General features: G+C 39.2%; 1 protein-coding gene across 1 annotated transcript in view; it reads left to right on the plus strand.

Annotated features, from left to right (window-relative positions):
* Window positions 1-25399, plus strand: part of VEZT (vezatin, adherens junctions transmembrane protein) — a 42988-nt gene that overhangs the window by 4504 nt on the left and 13085 nt on the right. Inside the window, exons 2-5 of the mRNA XM_056847010.1 lie at window positions 7538-7672; window positions 18367-18456; window positions 19404-19579; window positions 21088-21363. Coding sequence (XP_056702988.1) covers window positions 7538-7672; window positions 18367-18456; window positions 19404-19579; window positions 21088-21363 — 677 coding nt within the window. The remainder of the gene's footprint in view (window positions 1-7537; window positions 7673-18366; window positions 18457-19403; window positions 19580-21087; window positions 21364-25399) is intronic.

Raw genomic sequence — 25399 nt, forward strand, 5'->3', positions numbered from 1 at the left:
TATGCCAGACAGCTGCAGTCTGCCAGCCATAGAACTCTAAAATGCAAGCTGGACTGTGGCTGGTATTTATACTGTTTCTAGACCCATTAAGAGTGAAGAATGTTCCTTTTCCTTCAGGAACTTCTCTTCCTTAGCCCTCGAAAGGATAATTTTATTTCCCTTTCGTATCCAAAATCAGGAGCTTTAGTGGTTTCTTTTCCTGTCTTCTGATATCTTATTGTCCAAATATGGACATCCTTCCCTTTCAGTCCTCTGTGCCCAAAGTATAAACCCTTATTTCTGAGTTACATGATCAAGTTACATATTTAATTTCTATACCATCCTCTTCGTTAGGACTATACGCATTAAATGAGACTACTTAGAAACCTGTAGCACAACGTTTAACTATATAACTCATGAAACACAACTATAGCTGACATTGTCACTTTACAAAGTGTTTTGTTTACATTAGTTTAGCAGGTTTGCATTCTGCTGCATTCTCTACTGCAAGATTACAGTAGAGCAAGGAAGCATATTATTCCTATCGTTGAGAGAACTATATTTTAAGCACACTTCCAACTATTAATGCACTCTTAGTAGATTAAGATTCTGACATCTGGTAGCTAAGGCTTTTACGCTGCCCCTTCAAGGGCAAGCCAGAGTAACTTTAGTAGTTAGCTTTGATTAGAGCTAACCTTGAGTTGCCTGTCAGCATGACACAGAGTTGCCTGTCAGCATGACACAGACTTTATACATTACACAAACCTCTGCATGTGTATGATGTGTTTAAGCCCTATATGGAATTAATTCTGCACATGTTCATAAGATACCATGATCATGTCAGAGACTGCTACAGAATCAAACTGGCTTACAATCACCTTCCCTTCCCCTCCCCACAACAGACACCCTGTGAGGTAGGTGGGGCTGAGAGAGTGTGACTAGCCCAAGGTCACCCAGCTGGCTTCATGTGGGGAAACAAATCCAGTTCAGCAGATTAGCCTCCACTGCTCATGTGGAGGAGTGGGGAATCAAACCAGGTTCTCCAGATCAGACTAAAGTCCAAGTAATACTGCTCTTGAAATTACTGCAAGATTACAAATAATTATTACAAATTATGATGTAAAGTGAATAGTAGATACTACTTCAACACTACTTTGATTTTTTTTCTATGTAATATTTTCAGTTTTCTGGAATTCAGAATCTTTTAAATTGCTGCAGTACTGCAGTCCAAGCTCTGCTCACGACCTGAGTTTGATCCCAACGGAAGCTGGTTTCAGGTAGCCGGCTCAAGGTTGACTCAGTCTTCCATCCTTCTGAGGTCGGTGAAATGAGTACCCAGCTTGCTGGGGGTAAAGGGAAGATGACTGGGGAAGGCAATGGCAAACCACCCCGTAAACAAAGTCTGCCTAGTAAACGTCGGGATGTGATTTCACCCCGTGGGTCAGGAATGATCTGGTGCTTGCACAGGGGACCTTTACCTTTTTAAATGTGTATTTTTGTGCTTTTTTGCTATGCAATTGCTATGATTTTGTAGCAAAAAGGCACAAAAAATGCACATTCAACATATGAGCAAATTTCAGCGTCTTTCCTAAAGCAGCATAGGTTTTAGTTTATAATAGCAAATTAAAATTTTTAAATGGTGTTATTTGTTTATGAAAGGTTCTCATTAGCTTAAAGGGTTTCTTTACTGCAACCACAACCTTTTTTCTTTGCTATCATTTATTAATGAAGCATATTCTGTCACTAGAAACATTTGAGTACTATAGCATTTTTTTTTTGAAATTGTTCATTGAATATCTGTTAGGGGTAATGGAAGCATTTGGAAGTAAACGATACCGGAGCCACTAGAATGAAACACATTACACAAAACTGGCAGTGTTGTCTTTCTCCTTTCCTTTTTTTTTAAGGATTCCCTGAAGTGGTTCCACATTAATCATTTAATCTGGAATTGTCATTTATTTATTCATTCATTTTTAGTAGAGAATCCAGATGACATTGTTGGCAACCCATTGCATTCCAAGGATTTCTGTCATGTATTTCTCCTTTTTTCTGGTCTTCATCTATAGTAGTTTAAAAATGCAGCTGTAACACTAGGCTACATATTGTGTTTATTCCATTAAAAATAGTCTCTAACAAGCCACACTCTGATTGGTGAGAATTCTGATGCTTCACAAGAAACAAGCAGAGATGGTTGCAGTTGCTTATTTTCTCTCTCCTTTACCGCTAAATGTCCCTGTGCTCCCTGTCCCCAAACTTTTAGGGACAAACAATAAGTGAAGATGAGCAGGAAAGTGACTCCTGCTTCCTTGTGTTTGCCTCCTGTCTTTTTCAGTCTTCTCTGCCTGTTTCCAGAGGAGATTCAGAGTTATCAGCTTTCAGTATCTGACTTGCCTATGGCTGTTACCGCACTTGTATTCCCAGCGATGTAATAAGAGTTTGAAAAAGTTATAAAAAATACTGTTCGCACTTTGTTTGGCCCCTTTAGCTGTGAAGACCTCATCCAACCATTTATTAGCCATGGTATCCAAAAACCCTTTTAAAGCGATGTTTTTTACAACATTTTCAAACTCTTAATACATCACTGGGAATACAAAGTGCGGTAACCCTAACCCCCAAAGTCTATTGTTGAGGTGATGAATGTCATGCAGGACCAAGCTGTTAGTCAAATACCCCCTGCTTGATTTCCTTCTCTCCTCCTATCTTGTTTTCCACCAATAAGCCCCTTAAAAGTAATTGTATGCCTTACATGTATATATGAGTAGGTGTATGAGAAATTTAAATGCAAAACATAGAAGTTAGACTGTTCTAGTGAAATGCTAATGGAATCATATACTGTATTATTATATGAAGAAAGAAATGGATGTAAAAAAAATTAAATAGCCTTAAAACATCATATTTAGCTCAGATGGTTTTGTGATGTGGCTGTGAGAAGGGTTTTGAAAGACTTAGCCTATTTTGAATACCTTTGAAAATACTGTATTTTGAGTGAAGCACAAAGGGAAACAAACTGATTTTGACATTAAGAAAATCACAGATCATATAAATTTCCCGAACTTCTCCCCTGAACTCATCTAAGATGAGATTTGTGAGTAATTTCCTGGATGATAAACAGGCTAAGATTATGAGCCAAGGGAATATGACTAAGACCTTTCAGACACAGTTGCTTTGAAAGCCTTTGCAAGGGATTTTATATAATATTGATGTGCATTATTTCTTTTAAGCAGTAGCTTCCTAAAAGCCTTTAAGAATTCATCATCTGATTCTCTGCTCCTCCTGTCATACAGTAGCAAGAGAAATTGCTAAGTCCTACTGAATTACCGGCTGCGTTCGCTGCTGATGCTAGGAAAATGCTACTGTACAAGAGTACAGGTGTTGTCTCCCTGCCTGATACAGTATACTTCTAATTTTCTGCTCCAGTCATCCTGGAGAGACAAGTGGAAAAAAATGGGGAGGCGGGAGAAATTATTTCAGATGCACTGGGGGCGTATCTAAGACAGAGGTGGAATCACATATTCCAGGAGACAAGGATTGTACTGCCTGTAAGTCTTTTTATTTTTTAAAGCCTATACTTTGCTTTTGTTCCAGCCACTGGCTGAGTTCATATCAACATTCGTTGTACCTCAAGGATGAAATGTTTTAATACAGTCATTTAAAGCTGCTGTTGGAAGTTGTTGTCTTTGGTTTAATTGACAGTATTTAGCTTTGCAATGTTTTAAAGCAAGGGTGTTATGGTAAATTTAAAAAATTGTACTGTTTCTTTAGTTAATTGAATCAAAAAATAGATCCGCCAAAGGTACTGAGGTGGGAAAGGGAGGAAATGTGAGAGACCTGATGAAGAAACCCTTAGTCATTTCCTTTATAATGCATCAGTAGAAATTCCTTAGGTGTGGCCTTGATTTTGGAAGCTGTGGTAATGAGCTGAGAAGGTATTCAACTTTATCGTAACAAGTAGATTGTATTTAAACCTTAGCATTTTTCCTTAAATAAGTTTTTTGCTGCTGAAAGGTTTGTCTTTGCTATTTATCATATGTTACAAGTTTATTTTGCATCATAGATCTGATCCCCCCCACTCCCGCTGGATAAGGAGGGTTTGATCTTTTCAGCAAATTAATCAGCTAGACTCCAGTGGATCTGTAACCTGTATAACACTGTATGACTTCAGTTATGAAAACAAGCCTAGAACTGGGGCTAGAGCATGTGCTGTTACTATTAACAATAACATTCATAGTAGTTTTCGCTGTATACTGTGTTGTAATAGCAAATGAAATATTATAAACAATCTGTTAAGGTAGGTTATGTGGAGAGATTATGATGACTAGTTCCAGGGCTCCATTATACTTGATATGTAGTTTAGAGGCTTTGGCAGAAGGAGAAGAGATTGGGGACAAAATGTTAACATTATCTTTTATTTTATGGAGCTGGTCAATCTTTCTGTGGGTGTTCCCCCCCCACACACACACACACACAAGTCTGGAAGTTTTTATGCCAGCACACATAATACCATATATCTGGGAGACCTCAAATAGTGGCTAGGAAAAAGCCCCTGCCTTCAACTATCAGAGCTGTGAGCCATGTATCGAGTAGGTCAGAAAATTGTTCAGGGGATGTTCACCTAGCCATTATCCCTACTACTAGGTTATAACTGCACAAGCCGAGTAGTCAGAGGTCTCCTTAGACCTGAAGCTCAGCAATCTCTGGGAGCAGCTAACCAAAGCTGAGGGGTTTGTTTGGATTGTTTTTTGGGGGGGAGTTGTGCACACAATAATCTGATAGTGTAAACATTCCTGTTTCTGTTTCTGACCGACAATCTGAAACGAGGGACTTTGTTGTTGTATTTAGCTTAGCATGTGACATTCAGCTCCCAGTTTGCTTCCTTGTTAGGATTGCTTGGTTACAATCCTGTGCTGGTAGGATGCGTCCGAATTTTCACTTCTCTGCAACTCCTAAAGGTAGAGAAGTCCTCTTTGGGTCCAGACCTGGCAATCTTGTGCCCCCTTGGCCCATCATATTTCAGCCTTCAAAGCACCTTTGTCTGCCAATTTCCTTCATGTTAGTTGCATACAGTCAGTCTTTCTATCCCAAGGCCCAGTACAATGTTTTGCTCTTGCCCCATTTTGGCCTCTCTCTTTTTCAGCTCTGTTCCTGCATCAGCCACTGTTTTTTCAGACATTTACTTTTCAGCCACCTGTCCCATTTTCTCACCTCCTTCAGCCAGCCACCATTACTCTTGGCTAGTGTCTCTGCCCACTTGTCAGAACTGTTTCTTCCTTCTGCCTACCAGCAGCATACATCCTATCTTTAGAACCTGAAAAGTCTTTTTTTTATAACCTCAGCTTAGCTTAATGTCCTGTCTCCTCCTCTGTTCCTTGGTCACCTGTTTCCTTCACACTCTGCTCACTTTTTCAGTCCCTCGCCTGCTCTGCCCTGACTTTCATTCTCCCTGCTCTTGTAGTTTCTGTTCCCTGAAACCTCTTCCCATTCAGATTTTCAGGTTGTTCGACACAGCTTATATTACCCCTGTGAGGTTCTTTCCTCTTTACTCGCAGCATTTGCACTGCGAATATTCTGATAGCTCCATTTCCTGAAAGTTGAAATGTTTGAAAACATTCTACTATATTACATCTGGCTGGCCAGTTGTTCCATGGGGATCATCATAAAATTCTGCAGTGTATTTAACTCAATTAATCCAATAGTTATAGGTCGAAATGAAAAACATTCTTCCAGTGTGCTTCTATGAGACCCAGTTTAGTAAGCAGACACGACATAAAATGTTCTTATCCTGCCACTACATTCCCAGTAGCAGCAAACTATTTTAAAATGTCACAAAATAGCAATAGGATCAACAGTGTTCAAACCCCTCCACACACCTAGCAATATATTTGATACTATGACAAAGCAAAACTATAACACATAACTGATTGGTACTTGATGGGAGTTGGAGAGTTCCATATTCTTGGTTGTATATATGATCTTGTGGAATTGTTCAAACTTGCTATGGCATTACAGGCTCCTTAGCCCATGAGTGTTGTCAGATGAGCTATCCTTATTTTGTCTCGGAGCCAATTTATACTGTGGCCTTCAGCTGGTTTAGTAGTGATTCTCTTAATCCAAGGAAGCTTTGGAATGGCGCTTTGGATGGAAGGGGCATGTTTAACAGAATTTTTTTGCACTTTTACCAAGTTCTACCAGGTTGGGGTGCACAAATATTCATCCCACTCCAGACTTAACTATGAACAGTTTGGGATGACTTCAGGTTAACTAATAAACATTTAGAGTGGATGGTAATGTTGTTCCATTTACTTTTGCGCTTTGCCAGAAAACCTTAACAGAAAAACAGCTGATTCATATGTTCTGTTTGCTACTAAAGACACAGGAGCACCGCTAAAAGATGCAGTTGGTAAACGTACAAGCTATAACATTTGGAAACCACAGATACGATCTAGGATTGCTGTATCCAAACCTAAGAGGATTCTGTATCTTTTAGATATGGGTAGAAGGGGATATTCTACTAAGTGTAGCTTCTTCAGCTATTCCAACATTATGATGAGAGAAGCCACACTTGATAAAATTATTTATTTTCTAAAGCACAGTGGCTAAGAGATTGAGCTAAAAAGCAGAAAGTTCTAGGTTCAAAGCATCTGTGCTATGAAATCAGTAGATGGCCTTATCCCATCCCCCTAACCTCAGACAAGGTCATGCAGAGTACTGCGTTTAAATAAATAAATATGTACTTTGTGTACTGGATTGTCAAGGCAGATCTTGAGAGCTGAGCTGAGATAAGCCCATGCAGAGTGCTTTGAGAACCTCAAGGTATTTTCTGAGCAGTGCAGCATCAGCTTAATTGGAGTGGTTCATTCTAACTGAAGAAGAGTTGGTTTTTATACCACACTTTTCTCTATCTTAAGGAGTCCCAAAGTGGCTTACAATCACAATCTCTTCCTCTCCCCACAACAGGCATCTTGTGAGGGAGGTGGGGCTGAGAGAGTTCTGAGAGAACTATGATTGGCCCAAGGTCACCCAGCAGGCTTCATGTGGAGGAGTGGAGAATCAAACCCAGTTCTCAGATTACAGTCTGCCGCTCTCCTCCACTACACCACACTGGTTTAACTGGAATAAGATGGGACTTTCTCCTCTATAGTGGAACAAGGGGATCAAGTGGTGGAGTTAGAATCCCTTTACCTATCCTAAATCATGCTTTATATATATCCAGCCACTTTGGACTATTGCAGATGTGATTTCTTGACATTACTTCCTGATACATACATCACATTTATATAAAAGTGTGTACTCTGGGTTGGATCCAGCCAGCCTTTCCACTAGTGAAAGGGAAGGAGTGATCACCTTTGCCCACCCAGAAACACTATGGTGAGGACTATGGGAGCTGCAAGAACAAAAGCCTTGTGGGAGGGGGCAGTAGTAAGGAGGGAAATTGGGGTGATATTAAGTGGAAAAGCTGACTGGATCCAACCCATTGAGTATTACATAAATTGAAAATAATGAATCCACACATTTAAAAAGAAGCCTATTTAACTGTGTTTTATTTTTATATATTTTTTAGAATTCACCACTTTATCAATACCTACAGGACTTGGGACACACTGACTTTGAAATATGTTCACCATTGTTGCAAAAGCCAGAAGAATGCTCATCCAAAGAGGAGCAAAAAGAGCTGGATATGAGTTCTATTCTCAAGGTAAGACCTGAGTTTTTTAATTCAACTGCTATGTAATCTCTCAGTTTAGAAATTCACCCCACACTTTTCTACATAACAATGTGTGTGTCAGCATTACTTTTATAGTGTGTACATTAATGAAACTGTAAATGGCAGTTCCTATCGAATAGACTCTTGAGGAACAGTCCTATTTTTGTTTTTTTTCTGACAGTTGTCCAGAATGCTAGCTCTCAGGGGACAACTGAGATGAGATAATGGATGGGGTTTCCTTTTTTGTGCTGTTATAGTCAAACTGTAAGATCCAAATTAGTATGTCCGTACAGTTGTGAAACCAATATTTTGGCCCTGGTTAGCCATTTTCATGTAATGTGGATAGACATTTTGCAGTTATCTAAAAACTGGCCTCCCAAATCCAGAATGTGGAAAACATCATATTAGTTTCTATTGCTTTCTCTTCAGAAAGCAGCCAGAGATTGCTAAAGGGATAAATCTGTATGGACTTCCTATAATTTTCTAGTGTCTGCTGTGATTTATTGCAAAAGGTAAAATATAATTAGCAATATGAATATCTTACATCTCCCTTACATGGTGAATCAACATTATCAAGTTGATACCTTAATATCAATTTATTTGCTACTTCAGGGTAGATATGCAAATAACTAAAAGGAATTACAACATTTTAAAGTTTTTGAAAGCCAGCATGGTGTAGTGGTTAAGAGCAGTGGTTTGAAGCAGTGGACTCTAATCAGGAGAACCGCGTTTGATTTCCCACTCCTCCACATGAGCAGCGGACACTAATCTGGTGAACTGGGTTGGTTTCCCCACTCCTACACATGAAGCCAGCTGGATGACCTTGGGCTAGTCACAGCTCTCTTAGAGCTCTCTCAGCCTCACCTACCTCTCAGGGTGTCTGTTGTGGGGAGGGGAAGGGAAGGTGATTGTAAGCCAGTTTGATTCTTCCTTAAGTAATAGAGAAAGTCGGCATATAAAAATCAACTCTTCTTCTTAACATGAATTAATCTACTAAATTTTGTTTAGTTGGTTCAGAATGATCAGTCTGCAGACAAATATAATTTATTTCCCAGGCATCAGAAATGTATTTAGTTCTTAAGATAGCAAAAGAGTGCCATGTTGTATGCAGGGAGGCAGGAAAAGAGAAAGACGCAACAAGAGATGGATTGACTCAATAAAGGAAGCCACAGCCCTCAATTTGCAAGATCTGAGCAAGGCTATCAGATAGGACATTTTGGAGGACACTGATTCATAGGGTCGCCATGAGTCGGAAGCGACTTGACGGCACTTAACACATACACACAAGACTATGATGTAATATTTGAAGCTGAATGTTGTCTAACTGCACTGTACTAGGGGAAAGATGCATCTCTTTTCCTGGTTAAAAGGAAAGCAAAGAGGCTGCTGTGACCTATTTCTTTTGCCTGTGATAAATCTCTTCCATTATATCCTATAGAGTATACCTATATGATATATACGCATCTGGACCGGCATAAATGACATGTTCATGGGGCTATCAATGGCTACTAGTCAAAATGAATTCTAATCATAATGTATATTTATTCTCTCTAGTATCAGAAGAGCATGCCTATTATATTAGATGCTGTGGAACGCAGGCAAGATAATGCTGCTGCAGTCGTCTTGCTTGTGGGCTTCCTAGAAGCTCCTTGTTGGCCACTATGTGAACAGACTGTTCGACTTGATAGGCCTTGGTCTGATCCAGCATGGCTTTACTTATTCTTATGCACTAAAGCCTTAAAAAATGAGTACACTTCCAAGCAGTCTAGAATGGATCCAGAGAAGACTAATTTTAGCATTGAAATGTCAGTGAATTGTTGAAAGATTCAAGCTGCTTGACTCCCTTAGGAGTTTTGCTCATCGCGACTTCTGGTAGAGACGCTGATCCCAGCGCCATGTCCCCCGAGATCGCTCGGAGGAACCAAGAGGCATTTTGAACCGGGGCTCCATCAAAAAGCCCCGTCTCCGATCCTAAATAGTGGATTGGAATGCAGGCAACCCCCTGCTGCCGTAGAAGAGCAGTTTGACTCCCAACCCCCTCCCGTGAGAGCTCTCGCCAAGGAGGAGGGTTGGTTGAAGTCCCGCCGGCTGAGGAGGATATCCACCCCCGCGAACTCCTCGAGGATAGAAGCTGTGATCTCCTCTACCTCACACCGAACATTGAACAAGTAAATAACAGAGAACCCCGTCTTCCAATCTCCGTGTAAGTTACATGAACTCCCTTTGCTTATCAAATCTGATTTTGGACGACTGGAACTTTATAAAATACGTTTAAGACTTTGCACCCCATTACCCAGGATTTTAAATGATTTTCCGACTAAAAAGACTGTTTAAGTAGCAAAAATTGAATTAGCGGGCAAATAAAAACAACCTGAAAGAACTGAGTGGCATCGGTAGCTTCCAGTCGGCAGCCGCGGAGTGAAGGGGAGGAGGAGTATTTCTTTGCTTTCGATTCCCCATTTGGTTATCATGGAAGAGTCCTCCAGGCACGTACTCAGGAAGTGACCCTTCTAGGACTTGGAAACCAAAGAGGATGATTGAGCCGGATGTGCCTCACTCTGTGCAGCAACAAAATAGATCCTACCTTCTTTAATTAGAGTGAGAGCGATGGAAATCTCACAACCTCGTATCTTCCTGTTCTGCCTAGCAACAGCACCAAAGCCAATAGACTCTCATTACCTCAGTAGCTTTCTAACACTGGAATGCCTGCTTACATTTACTTTCAGTCGGGGAAAAGAAGAAAAAGCCACAGAGAATCATGGAAGTTAATTATCAAAAGATACAGGAAATGTTGGCCAAGCAAAATGAATTAATAAATGAACTAGTAAAGAAGAAGTTTGAACAGGTCTCCAAGCAACAAGAACAATCAGCTACACAAATGACTTTAATTATAACCCAGAAATTTGATGGCATCATAAATGAGATCAAGGAAATAAAAGACCAAATTATAGCAATGAAAGATGGCATGAACAAGATGGAACTTTCAATTAAAAATAATACGGAAGACTTGAAAGGACTTAAAAAAGACATGAAATCCCAAGCACAACAAATTGAAGCAATACAACTCCTGGAACAAAGAATGAAAGATCAATTAGCCATTTTGGATTTACAACAAAGAGAATTTAATTTACGCATATGTAATTTACCGGAAAGACTTGGGGGTACCAGAGAGGCTATCATAAGATCACTGGCTGACATATTTCATTTAAATGTACAAGAATTGAATGATGCAATAAACAAGATATATAGAATTCCTTTATCAAAACGGGTACAGAAAACAAAAGCCAGGGAGATCTTGATCTCTTTCTTTGACATCAGGATGAAAAATATTATCATGAAATTCCAAATGGAGAATCAACTGAGTGTCGATAATACACCGCTGATAATTCTCAAAGATATCCCACGTCACCTGATTGAAAAGAGAGCCATATATAAAGATTTTGCTGAATTGCTAAGAAACAAAGGAATAAAATACAGCTGGCTGCTACCACAAGGCTTTACCTTTACTTACAAACAAATTAAACATGCTATCAATTCACTGGAAGACGTTGAAAATTTTTTGACAAGAAATAGTGAGCTGTCAATTCAAAATGTTGGAACACAAAAAGAAGATTCAACAGCCCACGGAGCTCAGAGTATTGACTGTTCTAGACAGGAGACCACTTCAAGAAAACAAGCGAATGGTGATAGAAATTCCCGACAGAAGAAAAAGTATAAGAAGAAAGGCTGAGAAAGTTGGAAGAACACTAATTTGACTTTCAATATGGGAAAAGTGGGGGGCGGAGGAAAAATATTATCAATATGATTTTTTATTTGGGATATATAAGGTCTTTTTTTAACTTTAAAAAAAAGATTTTTACGAATTATTTAGAGATGAATAACTGGAGGGAATTATGTTAAATGCGATTTGTATCTTTTTTTTTAATGTTTCTATTTCTCTTTCCTTCTTCTTATTAACACTATATGATTATTGCTTATTGAAAGTTACCAGATAAGGTGAAAGTATAATATGAATATGATGACTTATAACAAATTAGAATGTAAGAATGCAAAGGAGATTTTAGATATTTTAGAGAGGGAGGGAGACAGAGGGGAAGTCAACTATTATTAATCATATATAAATATTGGAGACATACACCAAATAATTTTTTAAGTTTTTTATTATTCTTTTATTGATATAGACTAGAGGATGTATGGTCAAATGATATGTAAGCTATTATTGAAAAATAATAATATATATATATATAAAAAAAGGAGTTTTGCTCATCGTGAATATGTCTGCCACTCCAAAGCAGCCTTTAAAACATTAGAAAGTTTTGTTTAGAATATTTAAGTTTCAGAAGAACAAATACCTCCAAGTTAAAAATTAAAAAAAACATTCAGAACTGTCAAAACTAGTAAAGAGACTTCATTTTGTAATATAAGGACTCCATTGTCTAAACTGCATTGTTCTAGAGTAAGATATATATTTTTCAAACATCAGCTGAGGCCAGATTTTTGGGATAGTGCATGTGTGAGGAGACGGTTATGTCTGCTTACTACAATTCATGCATATCCTGAGCTGAACTTTCACTGCATTCTCCTCTGTGGCAGACTGGGACAAAAACAGAGCCAGAATAACCACCAACCTATTAAGTTGCCATTATGGGGCAACTACAACATACCCACTGCAGATGACATAAATTTGACTTCTTTCTGGAAGGTCATCCGTTTTATATTTTCTTAATCAGTTAAATTATTTTGTTGGAAGAGCTGACTGATATACATACAATTTAAGTGACAGGATAAAATCCAGCTCACATAATAACACAATGCCTGCCATTCAAGCATATAAAGGCAAGATTGATGAAGAGTTGGTACAGGAGATGCCCAGTGATAGTATATAGAGATGGTATTGTTATTGGGGATAGGTCTATGAGATCCAGGATGTTAGAAAAGAAAAATGTTGGCACCTAGGAGCTGAATCAAAATGGCCAGTTTTAGTTCTTCTGCTTTCAAATCCCCCCCTCCCTTGCATAGGACTAACATTTCTCAAGGGCTATGACTCATTGTCATTGTACTAAGGATAACAGTTATAAGTTCTGAGGAAACATGGGGTTCCCAGCTTCAGATTTCCTTTGTCACACTAATGTGGGGCAAGGACAAAACTGCCTGTCAGTAAGGGCATACTCCCCCACCTAATTTATCTCTGCCAAGTCAGCTGTGACTTGATGGCACACTTGCACACACATTGCACTTTGGCTTATAAGTACAGTTTTATTCTTTTCCACCAGCTGCGCTCCAAGACTGGGAAAAGCCTGGATGTTGGGAAAGCGGATAGTTGCAAGGGCGAACTTGCAGGTGGAGAGAGAGTTATATATCCGCCCTCCTGCCTGTCATTTCCTGCACAAGCTCCTCTCCTCCCATGACTGCTTTTTTATTAACTGATAGGCATGTTTTATGAAGTGCTTTTTTACAAGTATAATGACTGTTCTTGTTCTAATCTGGATATCTTTGTGGTGAGCTTTCTTTATGAGAATCTTAGGTTCTACCCTAGATTTCAAAGTGATTGTCAAGCAAGGAACATTGTCTGCTTTCAAATTCACTTTCTGATATAAGCCTTTCTGTGGTATCTGTAGAGCAGGGGTCCCCAAGCTTTTTGAGCCTGCGGGCACCTTTGGAAGTCTGGCAAAGGGTGGTGGGCACAACTACAACATGGCTGCCACAGAATGCGGAGCCAGCCACAAAATGTCAGTGAGTGAGGGTTATGCATAACTCTAATAGTAGCTCTTCAGCATTTCTGGCAGAAGCTCTCTGTAACAAGATGCCTTTTAAATGAACAAATTGTTTTAAAATATTTTCTTGCATTCACCTTTGGTCATGCCAGCGTGGCATAGTGGTTAAGAGCGGTGGTTTGGAGTGGTGGACTCTGATCTGGAGAACCGGGCTTGATTCTCCACTCCTCCACATGAGTGGCAGAGGCTAATCTGATGAACTGGATTTGTTTCCCCACTCGTACACATGAAGCCAGCTGGGTGACCTCGGGCTAGTCACACTCTCTCCCTACCTACATCACAGGGTGTTTGTGGTGGGGAGGGGAAGGAAAGGTGATCGTAAGCTGGTTTGATTCTTCCTTAAATGGTAGGGAAAGTTGGCATATAAAAACCAACTCTTCTTCTTCATGCAGTGAATATCTGTGTGCTGTCATGGAGCTGCTGCCAAAGCAACGATTGAAAAATCTGACTCTACCCACTTTCTAAAAACACTTGGCAGGCACCAAAAAGTATGTCAGTAGGCACTGTGATGCCCAAAGTCACCATGTTGGGACCTAGCTGTATAATTGCAGTTCTAGCTTCATTGTATGTTATAGTATCCACCCTGATAGGGACTTTGCAATTATTCACCAGGCTTTTGCAATTCTGCCTCGGACACTACACTTGAGCACCTTCCAGTGGTAATGAACACAAAGAAAAATATATTTAGCATGCTCTCTGTGGTGAATTAGAGGGTAACAGTACCAGAACTGAAACGTAGTTCCTGTAATTTTAAGGAAACGCAACAGGCTACTTCCTTTTCATCCTGTAGTACTGCTGATTACATTAAAACTATTCCTAATTGCTTATTTCTAAAGGATTTGCATTTTGTAATAAGACATTTTCCTAAAATTAAATTATTCTTACATTACAGTCTTTAGCAGAGCTACATCCTTATAAGCCCATTGAGTTCAAACTGATTTAGAAGGGGATAATTCTGTTCAGGATTGCACTGTCAGTTCTGCAAAGAATATTTAGTATGACATGATGGCATTTATGAGATAGCTAGAGATTCTCTACCCAGGTCAGTATAAAACTGACACTAAGGAAGAATAATACTTTGTTCAGTTCAGATTGTACCCGATTTACACAATGAATGGTCTCCCAGAGCATATTAAAAAGGCTTCTATGTTGAGCTTCCAGAAACCATGGAAGGTAGAATTATTTCAGAGGGCTTTCTAAACTGAGAGCTAAACTTCATGATTGAGGGTTTGGTAATTTGATCGTTAATGGTGGTGTTTCCAGTTGTCAAATGTTGTTTTCCCCCCATAATTTTATCAGATGGTTTTAATATATCATTGTATTCTATGGCCTTCATTGGAGATACTTGATTTAAGAAGTTGTTAAAATTTAAATATTTTTGGATGACAGAAACCATCAGCTGAATTCTCTTTCACTGGTAAAATTGTCCAAAATGGGGCAAATGTAGATGGTTCGGATGTTTGGATAACTTCTTCTGCTTCACTGCTTAGGAAATGGTGTTTGGTGATTTTTCACCGGACTGAACTAAACCTGATCTACTTTCAGTATCCAACACACTTTGCACTAGAAAAAAATAACTGTCATCACTTTAGCTCCTCAGTCATGGTATGAATTTGCATGCTGTTTAACCTGCTGCAAAATAAAGGACTGAGTTTCAGTGGTAGATAAAAATAACTCAGTATCAAACAAGTAAAGATAAATGAAAGATGAGTATTGTGTGCTTATTTTAAAGCCCTCCTTTGCAGGCAGAAAATAGTGAATATTGTATTTTCTTTGATTTAAATCAGTGTCAACTAACTAGCTGTTCCTGTCTCAAAGGAGACTTGTTCTTATGTATTGATAGCTAAATAATACAGATTACATGTTTTCCCAAATGGGAAGTATTCAAGGCAGTATGGCCTGGCATGTTACCAGTAACATTCCCAAAGGAAATAAAATCTGATGACATTCCAAGGCACATAAATATTGTAACTGGAGGCTGAACGCTAATAGGGTACGGTTTAGAATACTGGATTGTCATACTGAGTATTTCCAGGCTTTTTTAAAAAATCTAGTATTTATGCCAATTCAGGTTTTCATTTACAACCCAAATGAAATGAGGTTTATATAAGCAGTTTGTTCAAATGAATTGTGTAACAGATAGGAAAGTACAGGAGTAAGTATGTAGATCCTACAACTGGTTTCATGGTTCTTGGATGCAGGTTTATAATTCCAGTTCATTTGGAATGGAGCCATTTCAGTTGATTTCTTGACTTCCACTTCTGCCAGTATCAGTTTAACTATTGACTCATTTTGGACACTGTCTTCCCTTGAGTTGGCCATTGTAGTTCATTACTTCTTTTAGCTGTTACTACCAGAGTTCTCAGATGGGCAGAGCAATCCTGTGTCTGTGCTACTGCGGGGAGACACTGTGCAACTATGGTGCCACTAGTCCTGTCCCTATAGGGTTTAGTTATGCGGCGGCTGGCAAGAAAGTAGTGAGGGGGGTTGTCTTTCTTTGGGCACAACCACTTTACATAAGAAATAAGAAAAGCCATGAAGGATCAAGTCCAGCAGTCTGTTCACACGGTGGCCAACCAGGTGCCTCTAGGAAGCCCAAAAACAAGACGACTTTAGCAGCATTATCCTGCCTGTGTTCCACAGCACCTAATATAAAAAGCATGCTCCTCTGATCCTGAAGTGAATAGGTATCCTTCATGACTAGTATCCATTTTTACTAGTAGCTATGAATACCCCCCTCTATCTCACTTTAGCATCCCCAGTAGCCACGTCACTGCATTCTGTGTAGGTGTCATGGCAGGGTGGCGGGGCTCTGATGGGCAGGGAAGCCAGAACCAATCAGGGGTCATTAGGCACAGGGGTTGAGCCAAGCGCCCATCACAGCCCAGGGCAGAGAGAGGTGGGACCAGGGAGGCTTGTTCACTGTTTGCCGCACCCAACCACCTCCTTAAAGGGATCAAGTTGAATCGCAAGACCCTGGGCACCTGACAGCGGTACAGGGCTCCCGGGGGGGGGGGGGGTGTCACTTGTTTTTTTCCATTCCATGGGTGCCTATGTGCTGTGCCATTTTTTCTGGGTACAACTATGTGCCTCTCTCAGGGTGTGTTCCTGGGCTGAAAGGCATTGAGGAGCTGACTAACTCCGGCCAGAGTCTTGTGCCTGAGTTGTGCCGGTGCACAGCCGCCATTAAGCTGTGCCAGTTCACAAGAGTGGTGCAGTGGCACTGGAGCCCTGCACCAGCACGGAGATCTTGGAAATACACCGGCATATGGGTCAGCTGGCTCCCTGAGCCTATTCATCCCCCCCCCCCCCGCAGAATTGCACTTTAAGAAAGTTTATAGTATGATTTTCTGCAACAGGCTATGTCCTCATAATATCTGGTTATTCAGTGAGAGGGTGTATGCTGCAAACTACCCCAGTTTTCTTGTACACCTTAGATACATCCAAGAATGCTCATTGCTGAAATCAGGCTACTAGGCTGGATGGAGCCTTAGTTTGTTCCTTTGTAATTTTTATGTTCCTAAGATAGCATTGTTACCGAAAGGCAGTGACAAGCAATAGTCTATCTACTCTGCATAAATCTACTGTCCAGGATCAGATGAGCATGCCTATTATATTAGGTGTTTTGGAACACAGATGGAACGGTGCTGCTGCAGTTGTCTTGTTTGTGGGCTTCCTAGAGGCACCTGGTTGGCCACTGTGTGAACAGACTGCTGGACTTGATGGGTCTTGGTCTTATCCAGCATGGCCTTTCTTATGTTCTTAGAATTAAAAGAGTAGCTGCACAGGATCATATTCTTCAGGTTAAGGGCATGTCGCTGCTCTTCTTAATCAGGAACTCAGGTTAGAGCTAGCAATATACCACTTTTTATTGTACTTTTCAATTGCAACCAACTTTTCATAAGCATGCTGTGTGTGTGTGTAAAGTACCATCAAGTCGCAGCTGACTTATGGTGATCCCTTTTTTTTAAGGGTTTTCATGGCAAGAGACTAACAGAGGTGGTTTGCCAGTGCCTTCCTCTGCGCAGCAACCCTGGTATTCCTTGGTGGTCTCCCATCCAAATACTAACCAGGGCTGACCCTGCTTAGCTTCTGAGATCTGACGAGATCAGGCTAGCCTGGGCCATCCAGGTCAGGGCCATAAGCATGCTAAAGGTTAAGTAATCTTGCCCTAAATTTAGCATCATGGCTCTGTGTTTGTTAAAAAGAATGGCCACATATAATTTAAACCAGATAGAGGTCATTTTAGGAGCCCTGTGGCGTAGAGTGGTAAGCTGCAGTACTGCAGTCCAAGCTCTGCTCACAACCTGAGTTCGATCCCAGTGGAAGTTGGTTTCAGATAGCCGGCTCAAGGTTGACTCAGCCTTCCATCCTTCCGAGGTCGGTAAAATAAGTACACAGCTTGCTGGGGGTAAAGGGAAGATGACTGGGGAAGGCACTGGCAAACCACCCCGTAAACAAAGTCTGCCTAGTAAATGTCGAGATGTGACGTCACCCCATGGGTCAGGAATGACCCAGTGCACAGGGGACTACCTTTACCTTTAGAGGTCATTTTAGTAAAATTTGCCGATTTGTATCATCACTGCCTTCCATGTTATGTTTGTTAAAATTTTGGAGATCTTTTAAAGCATTCTCTTGGATTTCTGGGAGTCATGCAATTATTCTATTGTTGTCCTATGGTAATAACTAATATTGTGGAGAAGGTGGTACAACATAATACTTTTGCAAATCCAAAATCTAAATGCGCAGAGTAAAAAAGCCCTTGTCTTGTATGAAAAGCTTTCTAAATTAGCTTAGTAGTCATCATCTTTGCAGTTAGATTAGACTAGAGGGAATAAATAACGCTTTCTCTGATATTTTTAGGATAATTGCTTATAAACTAGAATCACTCCTTTTTCTAATATTTTATAGCAAGACATCCTATCAAAACTAGCTGAGAGATTTAAAAGCTGGCTTCCTTTTCTACCATATAAGAAAAAAGATGATATACTCCATCAAATGGTAAGCACACTTGATTTCATCCTTTGCTTCTCCTCAAACATCTCTTATTTCTCCCCAGTAATCTTTTATTACATTTCTTAATGACACTATTTATTCCTTAATTTTTTTAAAGCTATATCAGTAAGTCACTACCTGTTCTACAAATTGTATAGTGGACTAAAGTGAGTGTTTGTGTGTGTTACAGTTGTATGCTTTCAACACAAATACTTTCTAAGTGGTTTACATAAAAATGGTAAAGTACTTAAAGTATAATAAAACAGCAGCTCCATTCAAGAAGATGGTCCAGGCAATATGGTGGGGTGTCTACCTGATGGTCCTGTCAGTTGTGGCTGAAGTGTGCCCTTTTTTCCCTTGGTTTGTTTTTTGTAATGTGATCCGCACAGAAGCAGTGCACTCCTGGGCCTCAGAGTTTACAATAGTTTTGCTTTTCCTTATCCACTGTTACAATTGATGCTTAGGCACACAGCACCAGCAATTGGGCTTGTGCTGCAAAGATATATCAGAGAGGGGCTGGAGGTCAATGAGAGGTGGATTGCTGCTACCAAGAGCTGCTGACTAACAAAGTATTTGATGTTTAAATGTACCTAACAGGAATCATACATGGAGACTTCGTAGCTGAATACTAGAGCACATGCTGTCATGCATCATGTTCTGTGTTCAGTTCAGTTTTCTTCTTCCTGTCCCAAACCCCATCTAATTTCAGGGATTATTTATTGAGTGCTATAGTAATTTATAGTGCTTTGTATTTTACAGCTGATACAGCAGGAGAGATAGTAGCTGCCTAGTGCCATTTGACAGTCCTCAAAACATAGCTAATATGTTAGGTAACTTTTATATAGATAACAGATAACTGTGCTATCATTATCTAAAAGTTTTCATTTGAAAAATGTTTGTGGGTGTTGAATGTGCTCAACTGATACTGTTTCCCTTATCTCTTCATGTTTAAGGATGTTGGTTTTCGATCGGAGGTTCTCTGCACCATCCTGCAACAGGAAGTTCTGCTGCAGGAGGATGTTGAACTGATTGAGCTACTTGACCCCAGTATCCTGTCTGCAGGACAGCCCAAGCGACAGGAACATGGACATCTTCCAACACTACACTCCTTAGCAACTCCTAATATTTGGTATTGACATGAGCCATTTATCCTATGCTTTTGTTACATACACTGTTGGATAAAGTGTCATGGTCTTTGCATGTGTGGTCTCCCAATATATAGAAATATTTTCTTCCTATCTTTATTATTTTGAATGTTTTCCCTGCCCTTTCCCATGGATTCAAGGCTGTGACATTGGCTTCCCTTGCATGCGTTCCTTGCTAACTTCCCAGGACTATGTTTTATATTCATTTGCACAGTATGCTACAGGACTACATTTTCTTTATGGGCTTTTTAGAAGACTGCTGTGAGAACTGGGAGAGGATTACCCATAAGTATATGAATCCATTTTAGTACAATTAATACTGGGCCTTTTATTTTGTCAGTACATAATTTTCAAAGAATGAGGCAGGGTCACAATGAACTTCGTGTTGTCCTTTTCCAATATGTCCACGTTCATTTAGATAGGAGAATGTATCTATACAGCCTCTTATATTTGGAGTAATACAGTTCCCTGTGGATTGTTATATGGTATGGTGCACATTCCAGAATGAATACAATGGATTTTGTGTCCCATGTCTTACATTGATCACAGTTGATATGACATAATTGAACTATCCTGAGATTTTTTATCTATGAATCTTTTCATCAGGAAATGTGTTCTGGAACCACATAACTGTGCTCATTCCCCTATCTTTTTCTTTCATCTGCCCATTTTGGAGGCTAAGAACAATCATAAATAGTGCCATACAAAAACTTGGATAAATCAGTTTGGTCTTCCCTTGGGGAAGGATCACTATACAAATTTGAGGCATTTATGGAAGATTATTTAATACCTGATTCTTTGTCTCTTTTTTTGGTGATTCTGTTCTTCCTTTTCTGTTATTGGGATCATAGATGAAATGTTATTGTAAAGACCAATTTTTTTAGAGGCACCTTTAAAAATTGTTTGTACAGGTTAAATGAGTCAGACTCTGGAAACGCAAACTGTTGTTACTATAGTAGGGTTTGGTTACACTAAAGAAACATGCCCTTTTATCTACTGTCCCTTGAACCTGGAAAAATATTAAGTTCCCACCCTTTTTTGCTGAACAGTCACTCTTCAGGTCGTATATTTGAAGGGATAACCATTTCAAACTGGTGCGTTTACAGTCAATTAGTACAAAATCCAAGCAAGTTAACACTTCATAGCTCTACAAGAGCCATTTGGTTAAACAATGTTAATGCTTGTTAATATGGTTATAAGCCATTGCTAATTAACATAAATTTTAATTGATTGTAGGAACAATTTGAATTGGTGTGACTGCTAGTTAAATGCCACTTTACTTTGACACAGTCAGTTAATGAACAATTCATTAATAAAGTAAACATTATTTAACTGACAGTCTTGCTGATGATAATCTCAGAAGTTGTTTTATATGGTAACTTATGTACATTCCAGTTTATTGGAATGTCAACAGTATTATAATTAATTTTGCAGCTTTATCTATTAGTTAACTACAAAAACATGTAGCTCTTATTGGTCTGTTGTTTTGCAGGGATATCTCACTATTGCTTGCCTTCATCAGCACACTGATTATGCTTCCTTCTTGGTGGAATGGATCCCTGGGACTGGTGTGGGGAATAGGCATGTTTGTTTACACATTTGTACGAATTTTGGACACTTTGAGGACAGCCAAGCAGCAAATGTCTCTGAGAAAATGCCAAATTCAGCTAGAAGACACAGTGGTTAATTGCCGAGCTTTCACTAACCTTGTGAGGAAAGCTTTACGACTCATTCAAGAAACAGAAGTCATTTCCCGAGGATTCACTCTGTGAGTCTAAATTTTAGGTTATTTTATGCATTGATACACCTGTTGGATTTTAGATCAATAGATAGTCAAGAAATCTTAGTTCTAAATGTTCAAGTGTCATACTGTGATAGTTAAATCTTGGTACTGAAATACACCAGATTTGTAAAGGACATGGCAGGTAACAAGGGCATGAACGGGATTTAGGTTTTTTTGTTGTCGTGACCTTTGACACATTCTTCCAAGGATATCTGTGAAACAGACAGCGGCCTAGTAGATAGTTCCTGGTATTTGAAGAAGGAAGAAGAGCTTAATAAGCCTATTTAGCAAGTAACCCTTTGAGCCAATTCTAACTTTATTTTTTTGTTCTTGAGTAGCCAGAGTCCTCAGTTTTGCAAGACCTGAGCAAGGCTGTTAATAACAGGACATTTTGAAGGACATTGATTCATAGGGTCGCCATGAGTCGTAAGCGACTTGACAGCACTTAACTCCCTCACACCTCAACCATGAAGGTTATATTAATTTGTTTTTCCTGAATATTCATTTGCATTATTCAGAACCATATTTTCTGCCTATTTATTTATTTGTACATGGTGAGATTATACAATTTAGTTAAAAATATCCCCATGTAATTTTATAAAATTATTTTCAGGATATTATGCAGTTTATGGAAAATCTGCCCCTCCCATTGTTGACTGTACAGAAGTTGAATATCCAATGTAACTGACAACTCGTTTATCTTCAGATGTTATGGGGATTGTTTAGTTTCTGACTTGCTGATGACAAATTACATACATGATCGCAGTGAGTTGTGAAAATAAGTATAGATGTTAGTGTATATGCTCTGTCCTCTTCAGATATTTCTTGCAAAAAATTTCACACAGAATGAAAAAGGCAAAGGACCATTAAAATAATCCATATTTGAGTTGTTTAAACATTGCCATATACACAGAACAGATTGATCTAAACTTGCAGAGCATATGCTTTTAGTAAATTACTGGGAAGCTTGCAAATGCAAGCTGCAACATGCAAAACTGAAACTATATCCATCTTACAGAGAGCAAATTTCCTAACCATGAATGATGAGAAGTCTGTGTTAAGCTTCTTTGGCAAAATCTCTTGTTCTCTTTTAAAGTGTTCAGGCATGTTAGAAGGCAGTCTTGACAAGGTAGCATACAATTACGAATACTTAATTTTATAGTTAAAGCTGTTTTTGAAAACGAGTTTAGTGTTAGCTGCAGTCTGGGCAAAACCCAAAGCAAATACTTTTTCCTTAATTTGAGCAGATAAACGTCCAGCTGTGAATAGAATTATCAACTCTTTAACTTTGAAAATAAGGTGGTAGATTTTATATTCACTGCTTCTGGACTCCCTTTTAAAATAATTTCATTATGGTTAAAATAACCTTTTCTTTGCTGGTGCAGTAACATTTCTGTGGTGATTTACCCCTTGTGTTCTGTGTTTTAGAATTCATCAATGTCTTAAAGTGCTTGAGATACCTTTTTATTCTCAGCAGTAGCTCGGATTCCTGCTAATAAACCTTGAGCTAGAAATCTATTTAATACATAGTCCGTTATTAACATAGTCAAACTTCTCTAATGCTTACTTGAGGACCTTTCAAGCTTCACATATTTCAAATCACCGGTGTTTGGGGGCTTATTGAATAGGCAATAATAGTAAAGGTCTGTTTTCAGCATTCTGCTTTGTTTTTTCTCTTGATTCTTGCCAACAGCTACATTATCAGGTGATGATCCACAGTGTAGTTAAGGTAGTTTATGCACTTGGCTTCATAGGTGAATGGAAGTGGCATAGAAGGTTATGGGTCTGGGCAAGATTTTGTGCTAGTGTTGCATTCTGTCTATGATGTAATGTCTCCTTTCTAAGTATCCTTAATCTTTTGAACACCCTAGACAAAGTGTGGGTCCAGAAGCAGCAATGCTTACAACTTCAAAAATAACTAAATAGTTTCCATTTCTTGATGGTCCCACCCACTCTCACTTTACTTCCCTAGCTCCATCTGAACTTCTTCTTTTTTTTAATAATTTTTTTATTATTTTTCCAGAATTATTAATCACATAGTTTAACAATTGACATAAACAGTAAAAAGTAGAAACAAATAGGAAACATTGTTAAAGATATTTGTGTATAATCAAATAACTATTGACTTCCCCTACACCTCCCTCCATCTTGTGATAAATTAGTAATCTCTTTTGCATAAAATTCTAATCCTGATATTGTTGCTAATTCTTATTAATAGTTATTACTATCATATAAAAGAAAGAAAAAAGGGAAAAGAAAATAAAAGAAAGAAGAAGAAAAATAGTGAATCTCACTAATAATAAATGGATTAGTATTACTTCCATTAAAAATTAATTATTTTGTAAGTCCTCCATTTCTCCCTAACACTCATTTAATACATTTTATATTTCCAGTAAATTAATATCATATATGGTTCTATTTCCATTATAGCCAATCCTTTTAACTGGTTCCTTTTTAATCTCATCCAAAAGAGAAACTAGACTCTTTTAAATTAGTCCCTTTGTCCGGAATTTCCAGCATTTCCTTCTTTTTGTCATTAACAGTAAGCGTCGAAGAGCATCCTCAGAAATTGTTGGTAGAGTCTCTTCTGCAGATAGATGATCTCCATGGTAAATCCACGTTGCAATATCTTGCATCTCAAATTCAAAGAAAAGGATCCTGACGGCCCCAGTTTTTCTACTCATTAAGTCCTCCAAGCAGATGTTGAAAAGTTCATCAGGCAGATTGAAGAAACAGAGGTCAAAGTCACTCACATTCAGATCCATTGTTGTCAGCTGGGCTATTGCAGTTTGTTTATTGTAGTTCTCGATTTCCTTTGCAGGATTCTTCTGTTCTTCATCTTTCTTGTCAACTAGAGGGCCCTCTAGTATCACCTCTGACCTCATTGTGATAATTTGGGTTTTTATGTCTTTAAGATCGTCTAAGATGATATCCAGTTTTTGATTAATAAGTTGGTATGAAATGTTCATCAAAGCAGAGAATTGTTCCATCTGTTTAGTCAGATATTCCATGGTTTCTTCTTCTGAGAATTTCTGTTGAAACTCAGTTGGTAAAATCCAGGCAAATATACCAGTGTAGTAAATAGAGGTGTTGCAGGAATTAAGGTTGTAAACCTTCCGTTCCTTGTGTTCAGGAACTTGGGAGATATTTGCCAGTACCCACTAATGCCACACTTCCGATTCCAAGTTCTCTGGCTCTCTCTCGATGATAGATTGTTTCCGGGAAGGACGTGGCAGGAAAGCTTTGTTTAGTTAGAAAGACAACTCTTCGGGGTGGGGGAGATTTCTCCTCCTCCCTCCCCTTTATATGTAGTAGTTCCTGATTGGTAACTGAAGCGTCTTTCACAAATCTTAGTTGTTATGTCTTCCCACTGATCAAATTGATAAGATTCCTGCCGGGTTATCTGATCTTTTCTTGTTTTTAAAGAGTCATTTAAACATTGAGTGGGGAGATACCGATTCGACAGATGTATTTAGCAGTCTCCCGGGACTTCCAAATCCAGGTAAAACAAAAGAATTCTTTTAAACTTACTCAGATTTTAGGAGAGTAGGTATTCTTACTTCTGTATAGTTGCTTAGATGGTAGTAGATAGGGGAGAGCGAAGCCTAATTCCAAAGAGATGTCTGCGGCGATTTATAACCCCTCAAGCCAGGCGGGACTGCTACTGAATCTCCGAAGTCTTAAAACTCAGAGAGTTCAGGAGTCAAACAGCTCTTCATCGGCAGCAGGAGATTCCCTGACACCCATTCCACTATTTAGGAATCGGGAGGGGCACATTAGCACCCCTATTTAAAACGTTTCTTGGTTCCCCACCGGGAGCCCCTGGGGAGATGCAGTGCTTCGCTCAGCAGCCCTAGCGGAAGTCCAGCTCCAGCTAAACTTCTGAGTGCCTATAATTGGTGGAATGATTTCCTAGATGGAATATCATAGGTTGAATTGAGACATTCCAAAATGCATGCTCGCTCAGAAGTTTATCTGCTGCTACTGTGGGTAAATCTAACATTGATTTGACTTTACTCCT

The sequence above is a fragment of the Euleptes europaea genome, chromosome 3 (assembly GCF_029931775.1).
Source record: "Euleptes europaea isolate rEulEur1 chromosome 3, rEulEur1.hap1, whole genome shotgun sequence".
In the NCBI taxonomy this organism is placed as follows: domain Eukaryota; kingdom Metazoa; phylum Chordata; class Lepidosauria; order Squamata; family Sphaerodactylidae; genus Euleptes; species Euleptes europaea.